Below are 19,664 nucleotides of genomic sequence, written 5' to 3' on the forward strand. Positions count from 1 at the left end.
TCTGAGGAGATTGCTCAATGTGATAATGATGCCCCCGGCGGGTAGAGGTAGTGGTGGCAATGGACGCCGAGAAGGCCTTTGACCGGGTGGAGTGGGACTATCTATGGGAGGTGCTCGGACGGTTTGGGTTCGGGGAGGGACTGGTGGATTGGATCAAATTATTATATCAGGCCCCGAGGGCCAGCGTCAGGACCAACAGAGAGGTGTCGGAGTACTTTAGGTTGTACCGAGGGACCAGACAGGGCTGCCCGCTCTCCCCGCTGCTCTTTGCGCTGGCCATAGAGCCGCTGGCGATTGCGCTGAGAGCCGCAGAGGATTGGAAGGGGATGGTGAGTGGCGGGGTTGAACACAGGGTTTCTCTTTATGCAGACGACCTGCTCCTGTACGTGTCGGACCCAGTGGCCGGGATGGGAACTATACTGGGAATGCTGAGGGAGTTCAGCCAGTTCTCAGGATACAAATTAAATACGGTCAAGAGTGAAATGTTTGTGGTCCAGGCAAGGGGCCAGGAGAACAGATTGAGAGGGCTACCATTTAGGCTAGTTGAGGAAAATTTCCGGTATTTGGGAATCCAGGTGGCACGAGACTGGGGCAGGCTGCATAAGTTAAATTTGGCCAGGGTGGTGGAGCAAATGAAGGGAGAGTTTTGGAGATGGGATGCACTCCCGCTGTCGCTGGCAGGGAGGGTGCAGACTGTAAAGATGACAATCCTCCCTCGATTTTTGTTTATTTTTCAGTGCCTCCCGATCTTTATCCCACAGTCCTTCTTCAAAAGAGTTAACGGGCTGATCATGAGCTTTGTCTGGGCGGGAAAGTCTCCGCGGGTGAAGAAGGCGATGTTGGAGAGGAACCGCAGCGAGGGAGGGCTGGCTTTGCCGAGTCTGGTCAATTATTACTGGGCGGCCAACATCGCTATGATAAGGAAGTGGATGGTGGGTACGGGGTCTATTTGGGAGCGGGTGGAGGCGGCTTTGTGCAGGGGCTCCAGTTTGGAAGCCCTGGTCACGGCTCCTCTACCGCTGCCGCCGGCCAAGTACACCACCAGCCCGGTAGTGGTGGCGACCCTGCGGATATGGGGCCAGTGGAGGAGGCATGTGGGGGAGATGGGGGCGTCTGTCTGGGCGCCAATCTGCGACAACCATCGGTTTGCCCCCGGCAGTATGGATGGGGGGTTCCGAGTATGGCGACGAGCAGGGGCGGGAAGGGTGGGTGATATGTTCCTGGAAGGGAGCTTCGCAAGTTTGAGGAGTTTGGAGGAGAAATTTGGGTTGGTAAGGGGAAACGATTTTAGATACCTACAGGGGCAGCAGGGTAGCAAGGGGCAGCAGGGTAGCATGGTGGTTAGCATAAATGCTTCACAGCTCCAGGGTCCCAGGTTCGATTCCCGGCTGGGTCACTGTCTGTGTGGAGTCTGCACGTCCTCCCCCTGTGTGCGTGGGTTTCCTCCAGGTGCTCCGGTTTCCTCCCACAGTCCAAAGATGTGCGGGTTAGGTGGATTGGCCATGCTAAATTGCCCGTAGTGTCCTAATAAAAGTAAGGTTAAGGGGGGGGGTTGTTGGGTTACGGGTATAGGGTGGATACGTGGGTTTGAGTAAGGTGATCATGGAGCACAACATTGAGGGCCGAAGGGCCTGTTCTGTGCTGTACTGTTCTATGTTCTATGTTCTAGTTGCGGGACTTTGTTCGTAGACAGGTCCCATCTTTCCCGCGCCTCCCGCCAATGGGGATACTCGACAGAATAGTCTCTAGGAGGGAAGAAGGGGAGGGCAGAGTCTCGGGTATATATAAGGTGCTCATGAGGGAGGAAGGGTCCCAGACAGAGGAACTGAAACTTAAATGGGAGGAGGAGATTGGCGGGGAAATGGAGGATGGGCTGTGGGCAGAGGCCCTGAGTAGGGTAAACTCGACCGCGACATGTGCTAGGCTCGGGCTGATCCAATTTAAGGTCGTTCACCGGGACCATATGACGGTGGCTCGGATGAGCAAAATTTTCGGGATAGAGGACAAATGCGCTAGGAGGACCAGCGAACCATGTTCACATGTTTTGGGCATGCCCTAAGCTGAGGGGGTACTGGGAGGGATTTGCGGGGGTCATGTCCCAGGTGCTAAAAACAAGGGTGGTGATGAGTCAAGGGGTGGCAATTTTTGGGGTTTCGGAAGACCCGGGCGTCCAGGGGGAGAAAGAGGCCGATGTGTTGGCCTTTGCTTCCCTGATTGGCCGGCGACGAATATTATTGGCGTGGAGGGACCAAAGCCCCCGAAGACTGAATGGTGGCTTGCGGACATGACGAGTTTCCTGGGGATGGAAAAATTTAAGTTCGCCTTGAGGGGATCTGTGCAGGGGTTCACCCGGATGTGGCAACCATTTATTGACTTCTTTGCGGGAGAGTGAGCGTCAGTAGGGGGGGGGGGGGGGGGCGGGTAGAGTAGAGTAGGATGGAAAATATGGCAGGTAGTACCGGTGGGAGGGGAGCGGGCTTGTGCAATATGTTACGATGGAAGTATTGAAAGTACGTGGATGTTTGCACATTTTTGCCTTTTTTGCTTCCTTTCTGATGAGGTCTGTAACTGTTTATAAAGCCAAAAACTACCTCAATAAAATTGTTTATTAAAAAAAAGGAATGAAATAGAGAGATACGGACCCAGGAAGTGTAGAGATTTTAGTTTAGACGGGCAGCATGGTCGGCACAGGCTTGGAGGGCCGAAGGGCCTGTTCCTGTGCTGTACTTTTCTTTGCTCTTTGTTTTGTTCTTTCTTGGGGATCGGTTTGCAGAATTGAAAGAGCTGGGAGCGAAGTATGGGCTGGAGCAGGGGACATATTTTAATACATGCAGGTTCGAGACTTTGCCATAAAGGATTTACAGAGCTTTCCAGAAGAGCCGGCCTCCACACGCTGGAGGACGTGCTGACGACAGGGGACTGGAGAAGGGGGTAGCGTTGGCGGTTAACGGGGCTATTTTGGGAGAGAAGACACTGCTGGAAGGGATCAAAGTTGTCGAACAAGGGAGCCGTGGTTTACTAAGGAAGTTGAAGCACTTGTCAAGAGGAAGAAGAAGGCTTATGTTAGGATGAGACATGAAGGCTCAGTTAGGGCACTTGAGAGTTACAAGTTAGCCAGGAAGGACCTAAAGGGAGAGTTAAGAAGAGCGAGGAGAGGACACGAAAAGTCGTTGGCGGATAGGATCAAGGAAAACCCTAAGGCTTTCTATAGGTATATCAGGAACAAAAGAATGACTCGAATAAGATTAGGGCCAATCAAGGATAGTAGTGGAAAGTTGTGTGTGGAATCAGAGGAGATAGGGGAAGCATTAAATGGATATTTTTCGTCAGTGTTTACACTGGAGAAAGACAATGTTGTCGAGGAGAACACTCAGGTTCAGTCGACCAGGCTAGATGGAATTGAGGTTCAAAAGGAGGAGGTGTTGGCAATTTTAGAAAATGTCAAAGTAGATAAGTCCCCTGGGCCAGATGGGATTTATCCTAGGATTCTCTGGGAAGCCAGGGAGGAGATTGCAGAGCCTTTGTCCTTGATCTTTATGTCGTCTTTGTCGACAGGAATAGTGCCGGAAGACTGGAGGATAGCAAATGTTGTCCCCTTGTTCAAGAAGGGGAGTAGAGACAACCCTGGTAATTATAGACCTGTGAGCCTTACTTCGGTTGTGGGTAAAATGTTGGAAAAGGTTATAAGAGATAGGGTTTATAATCATCTTGAAAAGAACAAGTTGATTAGCGATACTCAACACGGTTTTGTGAAGGGTAGGTCATGTCTCACAAACCTTATTGAGTTTTTTGAGAAGGTGACCAAACAGGTGGATCAGGGTAAGCGGTTGATGTGGTGTATATGGATTTCAGTAAGGCGTTTGATAAGGTTCCCCACGGTAGGCTATTGCAGAAAATAAGGAAGTATGGAATTGAAGGTGATTTAGCAGTTTGGATCAGTAATTGGCTAGCTGAAAGAAGACAGAGGGTGGTGGTTGATGGCAAATGTTCATCCTGGAGTTCAGTTACTAGTGGTGTACCGCAAGGATCTGTTTTGGGGCCACTGCTGTTTGTCATTTTTATAAATGACCTGGAAGAGGGTGTAGAAGGATGGGTTAGTAAATTTGCAGATGACACGAAGGTCGGTGGAGTTGTGGATAGTGCTGAAGGATGTTATAGGATACAGAGGGACATAGATAAGCTGCAGAGCTGGGCTGAGAGGTGGCAGATGGAGTTTAATGCGGAAAAGTGTGAGGTGGTTCACTTTGGAAGGAGTAACAGGAATGCAGAGTACTGGGCTAATGGCAAGATTATTGGTAGTGTAGATGAACAGAGAGATCTCGGCATCCAGGTACATAAATCCCTGAAAGTTGCCACCCAGGTTAATAGGGCTGTTAAGAAGGCATATGGTGTGCTAGCCTTTATCAACAGGGGGATTGAGTTTCGGAACCACAAGGTCATGCTGCGACTGTACATAACTCTGGTGCGGCCACACCTGGAGTACTGAGTGCAGTTCTGGTCACCACATTATAGGAAGGATGTGGAAGCTTTGGAAAGGGTTCAGAGGAGATTTACTAGGATGTTGCCTGGTATGGGGGGAAGGTCTTACGAGGAAAGGCTCAGGGAATTGAGGTTGTTTTCATTAGAGAGGAGAAGGCTGAGAGGTGACTTAAAAGAGACATATAAGATAGTCAGAGGGCTAGATAGGGTGGACAGTGAGAGTCTTTTTCCTCGGATGGCGATGACCAACACGAGGGGACATAGCTTTAAATTGAGGGGTGATAGATATAGGACAGATATCAGAGGCAGTTTCTTTACTCAGAGAGTAGTAGGGGTGTGGAACGCCCTGCCTGCAATAGTAGTAGACTCGCCAACTTTAAGGGCATTTAAGTGGTCACTGGATAGACATATGGATGAAAATGGAATAGTGTAGGTCAGATAGGCTTCAGATGGTTTCACAGGTCGGCGCAACATCGAGGGCCGAAGGGCCCGTACTGCGCTGTAGTGTTCTATGTTCTAAAGCAAAGTGGTAGGAAGAGTTTTTTTTTTAAGAACAGTACAGCACAGAACAGGCCCTTCGGCCCTCAATGTTGTGCCGAGCCATGATCACCCTACTCAAACCCACGTATCCACCCTATACCCGTAACCCAACAACCCCCCCACCCCCTTAACCTTACTCTTTTTAAGGACACTACGGGCAATTTAGCATGGCCAATCCACCTAACCCGCATATCTTTGGACTGTGGGAGGAAACCGGAGCACCCGGAGGAAACCCACGCACACACGGGGAGGACGTGCAGACTCCACACAGACAGTGACCCAGCCGGGAATCGAACCTGGGACCCTGGAGCTGTGAAGCATTTATGCTAACCATCATGCTACCGTGCTGGGAGAGGGTATGGAGGAGAGGTTCTGGTGTGAGGTGTTCCGGAGGGTGAACATCTCCACCTCGTGTGCAAGGTGGGGGCTGATACAGCTGAAGGTGGTATATAGAGCGCATCTCCCAAAGGCGAGGATGAGCCGGCTCTTTCAGGGGGTAGAAGATGTTTGTGAACGTTGCGGGGTTGTGGGGGGGGGTTGTGGGGGGGGGGGGGGGGGGGGGAGAGAACACGCCAACCACGTACATATGTTTTGGTCCTGTCCAAAGCTGGAGGATTACTGGAAGGCGGTTTTTAAGAGTCATTTTTAAAGTGGTGCACGTGAAACTGGACCCGGGCCCTCGGGAGGCCATATTCAGGGTGTCGGACCAGCCGGGGTTGGAAACGGGGGTGTAGAGGCAGGTGTTGCAGCCTTCACCTCGTTGATCGCCCAAAGGCGGGTCCTGTTGGAATGGAGATCAACCTCTCCATCCTGTGTCCTGGCGTGGCGGGGGGGGACCTGCTGGAATTCTTGACTCTTGAGAAGGTCAAATTTGAACTGAGGGGAAGGATGGAGGGGTTCTACAATTCATGGGTGTTATTCATTATGAACTTTCGAGAAGTGGACTACATCGAACATTAGGGCGGGTGATGTTGGGAGGGTTGGGGGATGGGGGACTGTATGTGTTAATGGCGACTATGGGTGATTCCGGATTCCTTTTTGTTATTTATTTATGTTAACATACGGGCTGCTGTTTTGGGGTTTGGTGGGAGGATGGGATGACTGTTGTTGATATGGGGATTGACATTGCATTCATTACTGATTATTGTTTATTGTTGGTGAGAGATAAAGTTACAATCAGATTAACCATGATCTTATTGAATGGCGGAGCAGGCTCAAGGAGTCAGATGGATACTCCTATTTCTAATTCGGATGTTTCTGTAAATCCGAGATTAATAGGAACATAGGAATTAGAAGGTGACCAAGCACGTGGATGAAGGTAAAGCAGTGGATGCAGTGTACATGGATTTTAGTAAGGCATTTGATAAGGTTCCCCATGGTAGGCTTATGCAGAAAGTAAGGAGGCATGGGATAGTGGGAAATTTGGCCAGTTGGATAATGAACTGGCTAACCAATAGAAGTCAGAGAGCGGTGGTGGATGGCAAATATTCAGCCTGGAGCCGAGTTACCAATGGCGTACCGCAGGGATCAGTTCTGGGTCCTCTACGGTCTGTGATTTTCATTAATGACTTGGATGAGGGAGTTGAATGGTGGGTCAGTAAATTTGGAGACGATACGAAGATTGGCGGAGTTGTGGATCGTGAGGAGGGCTGTTGTCGGCTGCAAAGAGACATAGATAGAATGCAGAGCTGGGCTGAGAAGTGGCAGATGGAGTTTAACCCTGACAAGTGTGAGGTTGTCCATTTTGGAAGGACAAATATGAATGTGGAATACAGGGTTAACGGTAGGGTTCTTGGCAATGTAGAGGAGCAGAGAGATCTTGGGGGTCAATATTCATAGATCTTTGAAAGTTGCCACTCAAGTGGATAGAGCTGTGAAGAAGGCCTATGGTGTGATAGCGTTCATTAGCAGAGGGATTGAATTTAAGAGCCGTGAGGTGATGAAGCAGCTGTACAAAACCTTGGTAAGGCCACATTTGAAGTAGTGTGTGCAGTTCTGGTCGCCTCATTTTAAACATAGAACATTACAGCGCAGTACAGGCCCTTCGGCCCTCGATGTTGCGCCGACCTGTGAAACCCCTCTAAAGTCCATCTACAGTATTCCCTTATCATCCATATGTCTATCCAATGACCATTTGAATGCCCTTAGTGTTGGCGAGTCCACTTCTGTTGCAGGCAGGGCATTCCACGCCCTTACTACTCTCTGAGTAAAGAACCTCTGACATCTGTCCTATATCTATCTCCCCTCAATTTAAAGCTATGTCCCCTTGGGCTAGACATCACCATCAGAGGAAAAAGGCTTTCACTGTCCACCCTATCTAATCCTCTGATCATCTTGTATGCCTCAATTAAGTCACCTCTTAAACTTCTTCTCTCTAACGAAAACAGCCTCAAGTCCCTCAGCCTTTCCTCATAAGATCTTCCCTCCATACCAATCAACATCCTGGTAAATCTCCTCTGCACCCTTTCCAATGCTTCCACATCCTTTCTATAATGCACCGATCAGAGCTGCACGCAATACTCCAAATGCGGCCGCACCAGAGTTTTGTATAACTGCAACATGACCTCATGGTTCCGATACTCAATTCCTCTACCAATAAAAGCTAACACAACATACGCCTTCTTAACAACCCTCTCAACCCGGGTTCTATGTACATTGACACCAAGATCTCTGCTCATCCACACTACCAAGAATCTTACCATTAGCCCAGTACTCTGTCTTCCTGTTATTCCTTCCAAAATTAATCACCTCACACTTTTCTGCATTAAACTCCATTTGCCACCTCTCAGCCCAGCTCTGCAGCTTATCTATGTCCCTCTGTAACTTGTAACATACTTCCGCACTGTCCATAACTCCACCGACATTAGTGTCATCTGCAAATTTACTCACCCATCCTTCTACGCCCTCCTCCAGGTCATTTATAAAAATGACAAACAGCAGTGGCCCCAAAACAGATCCTTGTGATACACCACGAGTAACTGGACTCCAGTCTGAACATTTCCCATCAACCACCACCCTTTGTCTTCTTCCAGCTAGCCAATTTCTGATCCAAACTGCTAAATCATCCTGAATCCCATGCCTCCATATTTTCTGCAATAGCCTACCGTGGGATCCTTATCAAACGCTTTACTCAAATCCATATACACACATCAACTGCTTTACCCTCATCCACCTGTTTGGTCACCTTCTCAAAGAACTCAATTAGGTTTGTGAGGCACGACCTACCCTTCACAAAACCATGTTGACTATCTAATTATTCCTTTCCAGATCCTATCTCTTATAAACCTTTCCAAGACTTTGCCCACAGCAGAAGTAAGGCTCACTGGTCTATAGTTACCGGGGTTGTCTCTACTCCCCTTCTTGAACAACGGGACAACATTTGCTATCCTCCAGTCTGCTGGCACTATTCCTGTAGACAAAGATGTCTTAAAGATCAAAGCCAAAGGCTCAGCAATCTCCTCCCTGGCTTCCCAGAGAATCCTAGGATAAATCCCATCCGGCCCAGGGGACTTATCTATTTTCACTCTTTCCAGAATTGCTAACACCTCCTCCTTATGAATCTGAAGCCCTTCTAGTATCTCAGTATTTTCTGTATCTCAGTATTCTCCACGACAACATTGTCTTTTTTCTGTGTGAATACTGATGAAAAATATTCATTTAGCACCTCTCCTATCTCCTCGGACTCCACGCACAACTTCCTACTACTGTCCTTGACTGGCCCTATTCTTACCCTAGTCATTCTTTTATTCCTGACATATCTATAGAAAGCTTTAGGGTTATCCTTGATCCTACCTGTCAAAGACTTCTCATGTTCCCTCCTGGCTCTTCTTAGCTCTCTATTTAGGTCCTTCCTAGCTAACTTGTAACTCTCGAGCGCCCTAACTGAACCTTCACGTCTCATCTTTACATAAGCCTCCTTCTTCCTCTTGACAAGTGTTTCAACTACTTTAGTAAACAACGCTTGACCACTTCCTCCCTGCCTGACAGGTACATACTTATCAGGGACACGCAGTAACTGTTCCTTGAACAAGCTCCACATTTTCATTGTGCCCATGCCCTGCAGTTTTCCTCCCCATCCGATACATCCTAAGTCTTGCCTCATCGCATCATAATTTCCTTTCCCTCAGCTATAACTCTTGCCCTGCGGTATATACCTATCCCTTTCCATCGATAAAGTAAACGTAATTGAATTTGATCACTATCACCAACAAAGTGCTCACCTACCTCCAGATCTAACACCTGTCCTGGTTCAGTACCAAATCCAATATGGCCTCGCCTCTCGTTGGCCTATCTACATACTGTGTCAGGAAACCCAGGAGCACACATTGGACAAAAACGGACCCACCTAAAATACTCGATCAATAACATTTCCAGTCAATATTTGGAAAGTTAAAGTCCCCCATAACAACTACCCTGTTACTTTCGCTCCTATCCAGAATCATCTTTGCAATCCTTTCTTCTACATCTCTGGAACTTTTCGGAGGCCTATAGAAAATCCCTAACAGGGTGACTTCTCCTTTCCTGTTTCTAACCTCAGCCCATACTACTTCAGTAGACGAGTCCTCATCAAATGTCCTTTCTGCCACCGTAATACTGTCCTTGACTAACAATGCCACCCCTCCCCCTCTTTCACCACCTTCCCTGAGCTTACTGAAATATCTAAACCCCGGCACCTGCAACAACCATTCCTCGTCCTGCTCTATCCATGTCTCCAAAATGGCCACAACATCAAAGTCCCAGGTACCAACCCATGCCGCAAGTTCACCCACCTTATTCCGGATGCTCCTGGCATTGAAGTAGACACACTTTAAACCACCTTCCTGCCTACCGGTGCACTCCTGCAACCTTGAAACCTTACTCATGACCTCACTACTCTCAACCTCCTGTATACTGTATTCAGGTTCCCAATCCCCTGCTGAACTAGTTTAAACCCTCCCGAAGAGCATTAGCAAATTTCCCCCCCAGGATATTGGTACCCCTCTGGTCCAGGTGTGGACCATCCCGTTTGCAGAGGTCCCACTGAAAAAGATCTGATGAGAAGATGCTGTTAAAATAACGAGGACTCACTGTTCAGGATTGCAGCGTGAGTTCCGCCACACGCTACCTGCATTATTTTTCCAACTCCTGTAAACGGAAGATGCTTTGGCACATTCACCTGCAATAAAAACATCAATTTACAATGAAGGAAACTCACCCTCGCTGTGAGACTTTCACCTTTCCGAGGTACCCAGAACTGTAGAGCATTCTGACATGATAATACATAGAAACATACATAGAAAATAGAAGCAGTAGGAGGCCTTTTGGCCCTTTGATCATAGATCATAGAACTTACAGTGCAGAAGGCCATTCAGCCCATCGAGTGCACCAACCCACTTAAGCCCTCACTTCCACCCTATCCCCGTAACCCAATACCCCCCCCCCCCTAACCTTTTTGGAAAATCCACCTAACCTGCACGTCTTTGGACCGTGGGAGGAAACCGATGCACCCAGAGGAAACCCATGCAGACACGGGGAGAACGTGGAGACTCCGCACAGGCAGCGACCCAGCGGGGAATCGACCCTGGCACTGCAAAGCCACAGTGCTATCCACTTGTGCTACCGTGCTGCCCAAAATACAGGTAGGTAAGTAGGTAGGCTGGCAGATGGGTAGGCAGGTAGGCAGGCAGGCAGGCAGGTAGGCAGGCAGGGCAGATAGATCGATATATAGATCGATACATAGATCGATAGATAGATAGACTGAAACATAGATAAATAAATTGTTAGATAGATAGACAGATAGATAGATAAACAGGTCGATAGCAATATAGATATACATAGATAGATAGATAGACAGATTGATAAATAGATAGATAGGTATATCGATAGAACATGGAACATAACAGCACAGTACAGACCCTTCGGCCCTCGATGTTGCTTCAACCTGTGAAAACCCTCTAAAGCCCATCTACACTATTCCCTTATCGTCCATATGTTTATCCAATGACCATTTGAATGCCCTTAGTGTTGGCGAGTCCACTACTGTTGCAGGCAGGGCATTCCACGCCCTTACTACTCCCGGAGTAAAGAACCTACCTCTGACATCCTATATCGATCTCCCCTCAATTTAAAGCTATGTCCCCTCGTGCTAGCCATCACCACCCGAGGAAAAAGGCTCTCACTGTCCACCCTATCTAATCCTCTGATCATCTTGTATGCTGTTTTTTTTGAGCTTGCTCCGCCATTCATCCTGATCATGGTTGATCAACAAGTTCAATATCCGATCCCGCCTTCCTCCATAACCCTTGATCTCTTTAGCCCCAAGAGTCATATCTAATTCTGCCTTGAAATTACACAACATTTTGGCCTCAACTACTTTCTGTGGTAGTGAATTCCACAGATTTGTCACTCTCTGGGTGCAGACATTTCTCCTCACCTCAGTCCTAAAATGTTTTCTCCTTATCCTCAAACTATGACCCCTAGTTCTGGACTCACCATCGGGAACATTCTTTCTGGATCTACCCTGTCTAATCCTGTTAGAATTTTCTAAGTTTCTACGAGATCCCCTCTCACTCTTCCAAACTCCAATGAATATAATCCTAACCGACTTGGTCTCTCCTCATATGACAGCCCCGCCATCCTGGGAATCAGCCTGGTAAACCTTGGCTGCACTCTCTCCATAGCAAGAACATCCTTCCTCAGATAAGGACACCAAAGCTGCACACAATACACCAGGTGTGGCCACACCAAAGCCCTATACAATTGCAGTAAAACATCTCTATTCCTATACTCAAATCCCCTCGTTATGAAGGCCAACATACTATTTGCCTTCTTTACTGCCTGCTGTACTTGGGCACTTACTTTCAACGACTGATGCACAAGGACACTAAGGGTCTTGCTGGGTATCAACCTCTCTCAATTTACACCCATTCAAATAATAATCTGCATTCCTATTTTTGCCACTGAAGTGGGTAACCTCGCATTAATCCGAACTATACTGCATCTGTCATGCATATGCCCACTCGCTCAGCCGGTCACTCTCGCTGAAGCATCTGTGCATCCTCCTCAAATCTCACCCAAAATTGTATCATCTGCAGATTTGGAGAATATATATTTAATTCTCTCGTCCAAATACACAAGAGCAAGGGGAAGCACGTGGCACAGTGGTTAGCACTGCTGCTTCATGGTGCCGAGGTCCCAGGTTCAATCCCGGCCCTGGGTCACTTTCCGTGTGGAGTTTGCACATTCTCCCCGTGTTTGTGTGGGTTTCGCCCCCACAACCCAAAGATGTGGAGGGTAGGTGGATTGGCCACGCTAAATTGCCCCTTAATTGGAAAAATGAATTGGGTATGAAATGAAAATTAAATGAAAATCGCTTACTGTCACAAATAGGATTCAAATAAAGTTACTGTGAAAAGCCCCTAGTCGCCACATTCCGGCGCCTGTTCGGAGAAGCTGGTACGGGAATTAAACCCGCGCTGCTGGCCTGCCTGGGTCTGCTTTAAAAGTCAGCTATTTAGCCCATTGTGCTAAACCAGCCCCTCTAAATTTATTTTTTTTAAACAAAAAAATATATATATATGAAAACAGTTGGGGTCCGAGCACAAATCCCTTCAGTACCCCACTAGTCACTGCCTGCCAATTGGAAAAAGACCCATTCATTCCAACGTTTTGCTTCCTGTCTGCTAACCAGCTTTCTATCTATCTCAAGCAATCCCATGTGCTGTAGAGAGTATCCTGACATGATAATGTTGCAGATAGAATATTGAAAAATTCCCTATTTGATGCTTTCATCACAAAGAAAAGATAAAATATCTAATTAGAATTGTACGTCCATTACTATCAAAACAGGAGATGGAGGATAATCACAAAATAGGCAGCAACTTCCCAGAGAGATGGAAGCTATTTTGAAATACCTTAAAATGTGAAAGCAAACTGACCCTTTTCTTGCAGGGGAATTTGCAAGTGCTATGAGGAAGGCTTTAAACTAACTTGGCAGGAGTGGGAAACGAGGAAACAATATTAGAGAGGGAGATACCATAGAACAGTACAGCACAGAACAGGCCCTTCGGCCCTCAATGTTGTGCCGAGCCATGATCACCCTACTCAAACCCACGTATCCACCCTATACCCGTAACCCAACAACCCCCCCCTTAACCTTACTTTTATTAGGACACTACGGGCAATTTAGAATGGCCAATCCACCTAACCCGCACATCTTTGGACTGTGGGAGGAAACCGGAGCACCCGGAGGAAACCCACGCACACAGGGGGAGGACGTGCAGACTCCACACAGACAGTGACCCAGCCGGGAATCGAACCTGGGACCCTGGAGCTGTGAAGCATTTATGCTAACCACCATGCTACCCTGCTGCCCCTAGTGCACACCAGTGTACAGAATATTGGGAGACAGATAGTACGAGAGTAGGAAGTAGTGAAGTATTAAATGGGTTCAGCATGAGAGAGAAACATTCTAAATTTGGGTTACTGTGCATGATTGTGGATGTGTGGAGTGTGCAAAATAAGATTGGACAGCTACAGACTCAGCCGTGTGGAAATATGATACGTGGAGATAACAAGGACCTGGCTCAAAGGGCAACACTGGGTATTAAATATTCCTGGATGCAAGATCTGATCCAGTTAGTCAAAATGACTGTAGTCCAAACCAAGGACAGCATCAAAAGTTTTAAAATATACCAGGAATCTCAAGTTATCACAATCACTGAATGAGTATAGCACAGGAGGCCATTCGGCCTATCATATCTGTGCTGGTCCTTTGAAGGAGCAATTCACCCAGTGCCATCAATTCTCTGCCTTTATTCCCATAGCCCTGCAAATGTTTCCTTTTCAGATTCAAATGTCTCAATTGAATCTTCCTCCACAAAATTCTCAGGCGGTGTGTTCCAGATTCTAACCACTCGCTGTGTGAAAAATATTCTGCCTCCATTGCTTTTTTTGACAAATATCTTAAAAACTTCTGATTCTTAATCCTTCCACCTTGACCCCTCTGGGACATCCATTCTTTCCAGCAGTGCAATGCTCTCTTTAATCAATACTGTCACCCATAGCATTAGTAAATCACCCCGCAAAGGAAATTAGTCATTGCTCTGTTTACATGCAACCAGCCCAGCCTGGACACATCCCATCTCCTTCAGAACTGATTCCAGTTTCCCAGGAATCTAAATCTCTTCCACCTTTGTCTCTCCAGCCACACATTCACCTGCTCTATTCTGAAGTGTCAATGCGTTATTTCTACTGTGGAAACTAGGCAGCCCAGAGTTTTAAAACAAAGATGAAAAAAAACTCAGCTGAGTGACCAAACACTCCACGCTGTTGTGTCAACATGCCATCATTACATAAGCGTATGAATACAGGGGATTTCACCCTCTTTTCCTAGATAGAAGATTTCTGTATTTACCTGTGTGGCCTCAGTAACTGCAGAAAGCTGAAGATACTCAGAGTTTCCCCAGCCAAAAAGATCCCCATCTTTGGATACAGCTAAACAGAAATCTCCAAATGTTGCTATCTGTACAATATTGACACCGGCAACATCCCCCGTCAGCCTGGTTGGTTTACAGCTGATGCCATAGTGACCAAGACCTAAATAAAGAATTATCAGGTTAAGTTTTTCTTGTTTTCAAATACAATTCACTCTTTAAACAAGGCAATAAAAAGCTTTCTACAGGCACACTGGCCATCAGGACAGAATGGAAGAGGCAAGCTTGTGGACAGTCAAAATGGCAACAATAATTACCTCAGTTTTCAAAGCCAAAGGATGGAAGCATCGACAGGGGTGAAGAACAGATTGTGACGGTTATTATTCAAAGAGAAATGGGACTGAAGAAATTACTGAACAAATCACTAGAATCGAATAGATTACAGCCCAAGATCCCAAGGGAAACATAGAAAATAGGAGGCCCTTCAAGCCTGCTCCGCCATTCATTCTGATCATCCAGCTCAATAACTAATCCCACCTTCCACCATAACCTTTGACACCCCCCTCGCCCCAAGTGCTAGATCTAACTACTTCTTGAAAACAAACCTGGGTAAAGAACACTTAGAAAGGAAAATTGTGCCAGAGGAATTTGAGCAGTTTGTGATTCTCCTCTTCAAGAAAAGGAAGTAGGGGATGGGACCAGAAGTTACAGAATAATCAGTCTATCATTAGAGACTGTAATATGGGATGAATTAATTAGGCTGTGCTTGATCACCACATTGAACAAATCCGAGAGAGGGTAAATGAAACATAATGGATGTGTTATCCTATCAAATGTTGTTGCAAAGTCCATGATTTAAGAGATTCACAACAAATATTTAACGAATTAGATAATTACAAAGAGGGATCCTAACTGAATTCAACAGAAGTGTGTGGTTAGACTGGCTCATGTGGAGAAAACAGCAGCACTGGATGGGAGAAATTACCTCTTTTTTTTATACACTGGAACATTCATTAATGCTCCAAAGTTCCATATTTTGTTGCCTTTTTAGACATCTAACATCTTCCTTAATATGATTTGTAGAGTGAACTATGTAAATGTGAAGCATCTGTTGTGCTTTGATGCCCGTCAATAGTACAACAGCTGTTCCAAAGTTTAGTATTTAAATGGTATCTCCCTGCCCCTTCAGCCTCACTGTTGATGATTTCAAAGCAAGCTGTGGATAAGTAATATGCAGAAATAAATTACATTCCAATACACAAAATGCAGCTGTATAATTCATGTTACAAACAGAAGCTGAAGACCGAGTGGTTTACTAGTCAGATTCAGTCGGAAACTGGCACTCGGGCTTGCGTAAAACTGACACCATCAGGAAATAGACTGAAGCAGTGACTGGGAAAATCCTCATCACCTCTATATAACTTCAGTGACCAATTATCAAGACCAAGCATAGAACATAGAACAGTACAGCACAAAACAGGCCCTTCGGCCCTCGATGTTGTGCCGAGCAATGATCACCCTACTTAAACCCACGTAACCCGTATACCCGTAACCCAACAATCCCCCCATTAACCTTACACTACGGGCAATTTAGCATGGCCAATCCACCTAACTCGCACATCTTTGGACTGTGGGAGGAAACCGGAGCACCCGGAGGAAACCCACGCACACACGGGGAGGACGTGCAGACTCCACACAGACAGTGACCCAGCCGGGAATCGAACCTGGGACCCTGGAGCTGTGAAGCATTGATGCTAACCACCATGCTACCGTGAGGCCCAAGCAGCTGTTGGTTTGGATCCATCTGGTCTACTGCATACAGTTTTGCCACAATGTAGGAAAGGTATCACAGCACTGGGAGAGATGCAGTCCAGATCTTGGGCACCTGGAAGAGAGGCTGCAGAAATATTACCTTCCTTCCTGAGCTGACTCTTGGGAAGATAATCAACAAGTTGAACCGTGAGCAACTCATAACTTTGAGTCCAGGAACAGTAGGCACTCGGAAAGCTCAGAAGCTCAGATGAAGCTCAGAAAAGGTGGGTGGATTTAGGAGAGGGAAAGGGAGGTTGAAGATTGATAGCTAGAACATTGGTGTTATGAGCAGGCTTTTTGAGAAGAGGCAATAATAACAGATTTAAAAAAGGGACAGTATCTGGAGAGAGGAACCCTAACATCATCAGCTAACATGCGTGGGGGGCAGCACGGTAGCACAAGTGGATAGCACTGTGGCTTCACAGCGCCAGGGTCCCAGGTTCGATTCCCCGCTGGGTCACGGTCTGTGCGGAGTTTGTACGTTCTCCCCGTGTCTGCGTGGGTTTCCTCCGGGTGCTCTGGTTTCCTCCCACAGTCCAAAGACGTGCAGGTTAGGTGGTTTGGCCATGATAAATTTCCCTTAGTGACCAAAAAAAGGGTAGGAGAGGGTGATTGGGTTACGGGGGTAGGGTGGAAGTGAGGGCTTAAATGGGTCGGTGCAGACTCGATGGGCCGAATGGCCTCCTTCTGCACTGTATGTTCTATGTTGATATCAGCAGAGGGGAAGTTGGATCATCAGTTTAGTGAGTATAAGGCCTGAGAAGCAGGAGCTGGGTCTCATGGAGAGATGAGCACCGAAAAGCCATAATAGGGGATAGGAAGATACGAGTTCAGGGCTGGAAAAGAGAAGATTAAGGGAAACCTTGCCTGTTGTGCAAGGGGAAGTGAGGGAGGCAGCTGAACAAATGATTTCAATCTTATACTTAAAAATGTAAAAAGGGGCTGGTTTAGTTGACTGGGCTAAATCGCTGGCTTTTAAAGCAGACCAGGCAGGCCAGCAGCATAGTTCGATTCCCGTACCAGCCTCCCCGGACAGGCGCCGGAATGTGGCGACTAGGGGCTTTTCACAGTAACTTCATTTGAAGCTTACTCGTGACAGGAAGTGATTTTCATTTTCATGTTCATGAATTTTTCACTTTTTGAGGTGAGGGTAGAGGAAACAGGGAAAAGGGTTCAAGAAGTTGATTTGTATGGAAGAGAAGCAGAGGGGCTTCCCTCATGTTCCAGAATGAGTGAGCAGTTTTGACAGATGGGAGCAGAGCCCTATAATACTTTGTATTCCAGTCAGATTTGGTGTTGAATGACCAAACCAGTTGACTGCTATGAAAAAACAGAAGGTGCTGGAAATATTCGGCAAGTCTGGCAGCATCTGGAGAGAGAGAAAAACAAGAGTTCACATTTCAAGTCGTTCGTGGCTCTTCCTCAGAACCCAGTTATCTGCAATATCCATTCAAATTAGAGTCCCTTGGAACTGAGGAAGCAGCGATGAGGGCCATCCCAGGTTGGGGGCTGACCAGGAAGTGTGGGCGACTTTAATAGGGACAAGGGACAGGTGGGCTGAGAATGTGATTGAACAAATCAGTAGTGGCTAGAAATGTCATGAGATGGGGGGAACCCAAAGCTAGACAGTTAGAAATTTGTACGGGACTTGGAGAAGAGTTTTTACAAAGGTTGACACAGAAGGAACTGACATTGGGAGGGCAAAGGGAGATAGAAGGAAATGATCAGATCAATCTATTGAACATAAAGATCAGATAGAACTAAAAATAAATATAGACAATTAGGGCTAAATCTGGATTGTGGAAACGTTTGGATCAAAATTTAAAGCATGCAGCTAAATATAATAAATTAAATAATGTTATCAGAATCGCTACAGTGCAAGGATAGAATGGAATTTACAGTGCAGAATGATGACATTCAGACTATCGAGAAACCCCCACCTTGTCCCCGATAACCCCACCTAACCTTCGGACACTAAGGAACAATTTAGCATGGCCAATCCACCTTAGCTGCACATTGGGCAGTGGGAGGAAACCGGAGTGACAAGAAGAAACCCATACAGACACGGGGAAAACTCCACACCTACAGATATCAAAGGTCGGAATGATTAAATACTGTAAATACACAATTAAACAAAATGTCTTGATTATTTAAACAAAATGCACAAACGTTAGCAGGGTAGGTGTTGGAGAGCAGTGTAGCACAAGGGTACTTGGGGATACCAGTATGATCCACAGAAAGCACATCTGAAGTGTCGACAGCTTCAGGAACCTTGGCTCAGTCATGAGCTGGTTGGAGTCCAAGCTTCGGAAGTTATAATGTATCAGAGTGGGGGAAAAGTTACCTGGGCACTTTGTTCCAGTAAGTGGTCACACCCTTTAAGTGACTTCAGATTTCGTCTGTGGTGAGGGGCAAGAGGTTGTGACCACGAGTAAGGCAGGTATGGGGCTCCAGACGGTAGCACTGGAGGAGCCTCAGCTCTTGCACTTGTTCAACAGGATTGAGGTTTTTGCAGCCTGTGTGGACAATAGGGAGTGCACAGAGGACAAGGAAATTCACTGCAATACTGAGATGCAGACAGCCATTCAAGTTATATTGGTAAAAAGGAACTGTCATGTGAGGGTCCCTTTAAGAAAAATGTGTTTATCAAACAGCTGCAGTGATGTCATTGTGTGGTGGTGCTGAGCTGTTTTTCTGGCTTTTTACGTTCGCTTTGAGCTGGAGGCAGCAGGGTAGCATGGTGGTTAGCATAAATGCTTCACAGCTCCAGGGTCCCAGGTTCGATTCCCGGCTGGGTCACTGTCTGTGTGGAGTCTGCACGTCCTCCCCCTGTGTGCGTGGGTTTCCTCCGGGTGCTCCGGTTTCCTCCCACAGTCCAAAGATGTGCGGGTTAGGTGGATTTGCCATGCTAAATTGCCCGTAGTGTCCTTATAAAAATAAGGTTAAGGGGGGGGGGTTGTTGGGTTACGGGTATAGGGTGGATACGTGGGTTTGAGTAGGGTGATCATGGCTCGGCACAACATTGAGGGCCGAAGGGCCTGTTCTGTGCTGTACTGTTCTATGTTCTATGGAAGTTGTTTTTTGGCTCTGAGTTTTAGTTTCATTTTCAGTTGGAGAGCCTCATTCAAACCAAGGAGGTGTATGATGGGTCTCTCTCTCTAAATGGGTCTCCAGATCACTTGATGATTTCAAAGTAATACCGGTTTCTGTAAGGAATGCAAACCTATTGTCTTTGTTAAAAAGGGTTTTTGACTTATGGATGTTGTTAGGAAAGTTACTAAGGGTTACCTATAGAGAACTGTATCTTTGTTGGTAGTTGATAAGATGTTTACTGTGTGTTTATAATATATTAACTGGATCATAGAATAAACATTGTTTTTGTTTTAAAAAATACTTCAGTTCTCTGTTGCATCACACCTG

The 19,664-nt window shown here is 46.7% G+C and overlaps 1 protein-coding gene across 2 annotated transcripts in view; it reads right to left on the reverse strand.

Moving 5' to 3' along the window:
• rcc1l (RCC1 like) overlaps positions 1 to 19,664 on the reverse strand; it is a 242,932-nt gene that overhangs the window by 73,250 nt on the left and 150,018 nt on the right. Inside the window, exons 7-8 of one of the 2 annotated variants that reach the window (XM_038813551.1) lie at positions 14,414 to 14,595; positions 10,087 to 10,174 (exon numbers count right to left, since the gene is read on the reverse strand). In XM_038813551.1, coding sequence (XP_038669479.1) covers positions 10,087 to 10,174; positions 14,414 to 14,595 — 270 coding nt within the window. The remainder of the gene's footprint in view (positions 1 to 10,086; positions 10,175 to 14,413; positions 14,596 to 19,664) is intronic. The other variant, XM_038813553.1, reaches the window with a different exon arrangement.

This window comes from Scyliorhinus canicula, chromosome 12 (genome assembly GCF_902713615.1).
Source record: "Scyliorhinus canicula chromosome 12, sScyCan1.1, whole genome shotgun sequence".
In the NCBI taxonomy this organism is placed as follows: Eukaryota; Metazoa; Chordata; class Chondrichthyes; order Carcharhiniformes; family Scyliorhinidae; genus Scyliorhinus; species Scyliorhinus canicula.